General features: G+C 35.3%; 1 protein-coding gene across 1 annotated transcript; it reads right to left on the reverse strand.

Moving 5' to 3' along the window:
* Positions 1-355: 355 nt before the first annotated feature.
* On the reverse strand, positions 356-2,163 carry LOC145133246 (auxin efflux carrier component 5-like). The gene is made up of 5 exons (XM_079068169.1): positions 1,459-2,163; positions 1,234-1,319; positions 948-1,105; positions 681-757; positions 356-489 (listed from the first exon to the last, which is right to left on the reverse strand). The coding sequence occupies exons 1-5, from the start codon at positions 2,118-2,120 to the stop codon at positions 414-416; spliced, it is 1,059 nt and encodes a 352-aa protein (XP_078924295.1). The 5' UTR covers positions 2,121-2,163; the 3' UTR covers positions 356-413.
* Between the last annotated feature and the right edge of the window lie 1,265 nt (positions 2,164-3,428).

Here is a 3,428-nt window from a genome sequence, read left to right on the forward strand (position 1 = left end):
GTTTAATTTAATGAAATATATCTATGTTTTACAGCGGAGGGGCATTTATTGACATTGGTGGTAAAAGTTTTACCAAAATTAAGAAAAAATATAACATTTTAGTTTTGTTTTAGGTTTGCGCATGTTATGACTTTTTTATTTTAGTTTTTAGGTTTTTTATTTCATGTCATGTACTTTTAATTTAATGTTTTTTTTTCTAATAAATTGATTCAATAAATAAGCAACGATTTAGATTTAGAATGCAACTTTTGTTAAAGTAAAATGTAGAATACATTTCTAAATTTTGAGCAAGATTGAATGGATTACAAATTGATCTGATCAACTGAATCAAAACTTATCGATACCTGGGAACAACTTTCACAAACAATCTAACCGCATGTGAAAATTAACTTTCATCAACAATATCCACAATATCACTTATTTAACAAGTCAAGTACAACATAATATGATATCAGCATAGGAATGGACACTATGGTGCCAAAAATTACCCTGAAATATAACATGGAAAATACATTAGGAATCATCCTTAGCCAAAATAATGATACGGTTGCAAATAAATTAGAAAATCATCACTTGGTATAATCAGTACTCTTGGCCAGAATAATGAGAATGTTGTAAATATACGACTGTAATAACATTTCAAATAACTATTAAGACAGAAACTTAACGAAAAAACTTACGCAGTGCTAAGCACGTTTGTGTGCAGTTCATATTCCTTGGCAAACACGAATGATGCAATGGCTTGTGGTAGTGCAGCCTTTCAAGAAAAGTAACAGTAGAGACAAACAAGATTGTGAGGTTAGAACTTGACAAAATATAAAAAAAAATATACTTATATTGTAAAGTATGATCCATTATGTTTGTGATAGTTTGAATGAATTTATATGAAAATGAGTAAATAGTTACGTTCCTCGAGTATATATGTATAGATCTCAAGTTATGTTTACCTGAATAATTGCAATACAAAGGACATCACCTCGCAAACCCATAATAAGAGAACTAACAGCCATCGTTGCTGGTGCTACCACAAACCTCAGTAGCATCCCAAATGCAGTTAGAGTCGCACCACAATCAATTATCTTGGGTTGTAATGCCATGAACAGTCCTGCATCATTGTCCAAATTTAGCAACTCCTTTTTTTAAGACTATTTCTTTACTTTCATATAAGTTCATGTACTAGATCGAGGATGTGCCACAAACATATGCAGATGTAACGGGATCAAAAATTCTCACCCATGCAAAACATGGCAACACCTGAACCAGCTCTTGACATGATCAGCACCGATCCTTCCACAATAGTTGGCATTTTCAAATCCCACCTGCAGATCGTCATCATAAATGCAAACGATATAGATTATATAATAAACAAATCAATATGCATGTTTGGTGTGCCATATAGATAATGATTAGTGCGTAACCAATTGTCCGTATATATATCATGCATACAAAACAACTCACCTGTTCGATACAAGTGCCCATGCAAGCCCAAGGATGCATGCATACGCATTAGGGTTCTTAGCAAGCTTTAGCCCTACAATCTTCATTAAAGTCAAAAGCGATGGCCTTGTAGTTAACGCATCCTCCTCGGTATGGCCTTCTAGATCTGTTGTTGAGTCATTCGGCATGACTGCCAAATTCAACGATTTCTTTACACTTTGGAACTCGTACATCATTAGTAGGATTATAATCCAAACCGTAAATTGCAAAATCGAGGATTGGATGACAAGGTTTTCTCCAAAAGGCCCATACATTGCTCCAATAAGGGGAACGCCTACAACAAGTGTGTTATTCAAGGTAGACAAAGAGAAGCTTGTGATTGACCAGGGATAGTTTCCTTTAGTAGAAAACTTTGCCCATAATGAGATTGCTATGATGATGACAGCTTTGGAGATGGCATCTGCCCCTAGGAAACGAAAGTTCATTTTATATGGATTTACTCGGGTTGTGAAGTCGAATGTGAAGAGAGGCATAATGAAGTAGCAATTGAGCTGGTTTATGGCATCGCAATGGTCTGGTTTGAACATGTGCCACCACTTCACCGAACCATACCCTAAGATTAGTGCTACGTATAGCGGAAACATTGACGCTAATACCTTGTAGATGTCCTCCCACCCTATCATTTTAAGCGTGTGTGGGTTGTTTCTATTTTGTTTTCACAATTGTTTGAACTGAGGGATAAAGAATAAATTCGTTAATTTGTTTATATATAGTGCTCGTAGAGATGACAAAGAATACACTAACCAAGTTGGATGGCAGGAAAGAACGGAGGAGTTTTAGTACGTCGCATCTTATGCAACTCCACTAAGTTTATTTTTTCCCAAACCTTTGCTGGTTTTTTATTCCTTATATCTGTGGGTGGATTGAAGATGTTCTTCCCACTACTAGAAAAGCTTTCCAATTTTTTCTTTCCCTCTGTGTTTATGATGCATAAAACTTTCTGTGATATAATGATGGTATTAAAACTCATAAAGATGCATTTCATTCGAATCAAGCTTTTCCTACAAAATATTATTCTAAATTTAGTGCAGGTATTGAGAACACTTTTAAACCCGAGAAGGCCGCCAACGAAAAAGAATCGAGTACTTATGCTCAACTAACCATAAAACAACCTGGAGGATGTTTGGGGTCCTAGATAATATCGGTTTTCAAAACAGTGTTGAGCTGGCCAATTTTCAATATTGCACATGCACATCTCAATCCAAATTAAAGTCCTAAACACTACCCTATTGATTATTATAACATAAATTGAAGCTTTATCACCGTTCAAGTGCAAATGTGCACAACTATTTCTATATTGGAAGAAAGCGAATCGTATATTCGTTTAGTGCTTGGGGATCGTGGGCGCCTTCTTGATTTCAAAAACCAACAACCGTTGATTCAAGGTAGGTTTCCACTTTCCTCTTTTTCCTCTTATTATATCAGCTAGGAGACAAAAAATTTATAGATATCGTCATATATATCATGATGTTTCTTGTCGATGTCTAGCCAATAAGCAAAACTTACTTAGTGTGTGAGAAATAATATAAAGTCATTTGTCGATTAGAGGAAAATCAAATAACGCCGAATGTTATTTTTCAGAACGAGTCCAACAACATCTTACAAAGTTTTTGAATTTTGCACTTCACTAGTGCTAGAAATTATGTCCTTAGGCCTTTGATGTTGGATTAATTCAGAATGAAGTAATGGGTATTTTAAGAAACTTTCCTTATTTTCATGTTGTCATTATATGTTTCCTCTAATAACAATAAAAATAATTTGTTTGTAAGGATACTCGGTACGGGCAACCCCGTTCAAAAGGTCACATCAGTGTAGAGGGAAGAAAGAGGTAAAGAGAGAAGAAAATGGTGTTACACGTTGTTATGGAGGCAACGGATGGCAACGAAAACGAAGATATCAGACGAAAACGAAATAGGGGGCGGTGTTTTGGC

The sequence above is a fragment of the Lactuca virosa genome, chromosome 8, assembly GCF_052849685.1.
Source record: "Lactuca virosa cultivar CGN04683 chromosome 8, Lactuca_virosa_CGN04683_v6, whole genome shotgun sequence".
In the NCBI taxonomy this organism is placed as follows: Eukaryota; Viridiplantae; Streptophyta; class Magnoliopsida; order Asterales; family Asteraceae; genus Lactuca; species Lactuca virosa.

What these genes read in the sequence shown, in the direction of transcription:
- LOC145133246 (XM_079068169.1), bottom strand. Translation starts at nt 2,120, where the DNA reads ATGATAGGGTGGGAGGACATCTACAAGGTATTAGCGTCAATGTTTCCG. An exon ending in TGGGCACTTGTATCGAACAG is followed by an intron (nt 1,320 to 1,458) that starts GTGAGTTGTTTT and finishes GACGATCTGCAG; the next exon opens with GTGGGATTTGAAAATGCCAA. An exon ending in TTTGTATTGCAATTATTCAG is followed by an intron (nt 758 to 947) that starts GTAAACATAACT and finishes TTTTCTTGAAAG; the next exon opens with GCTGCACTACCACAAGCCAT.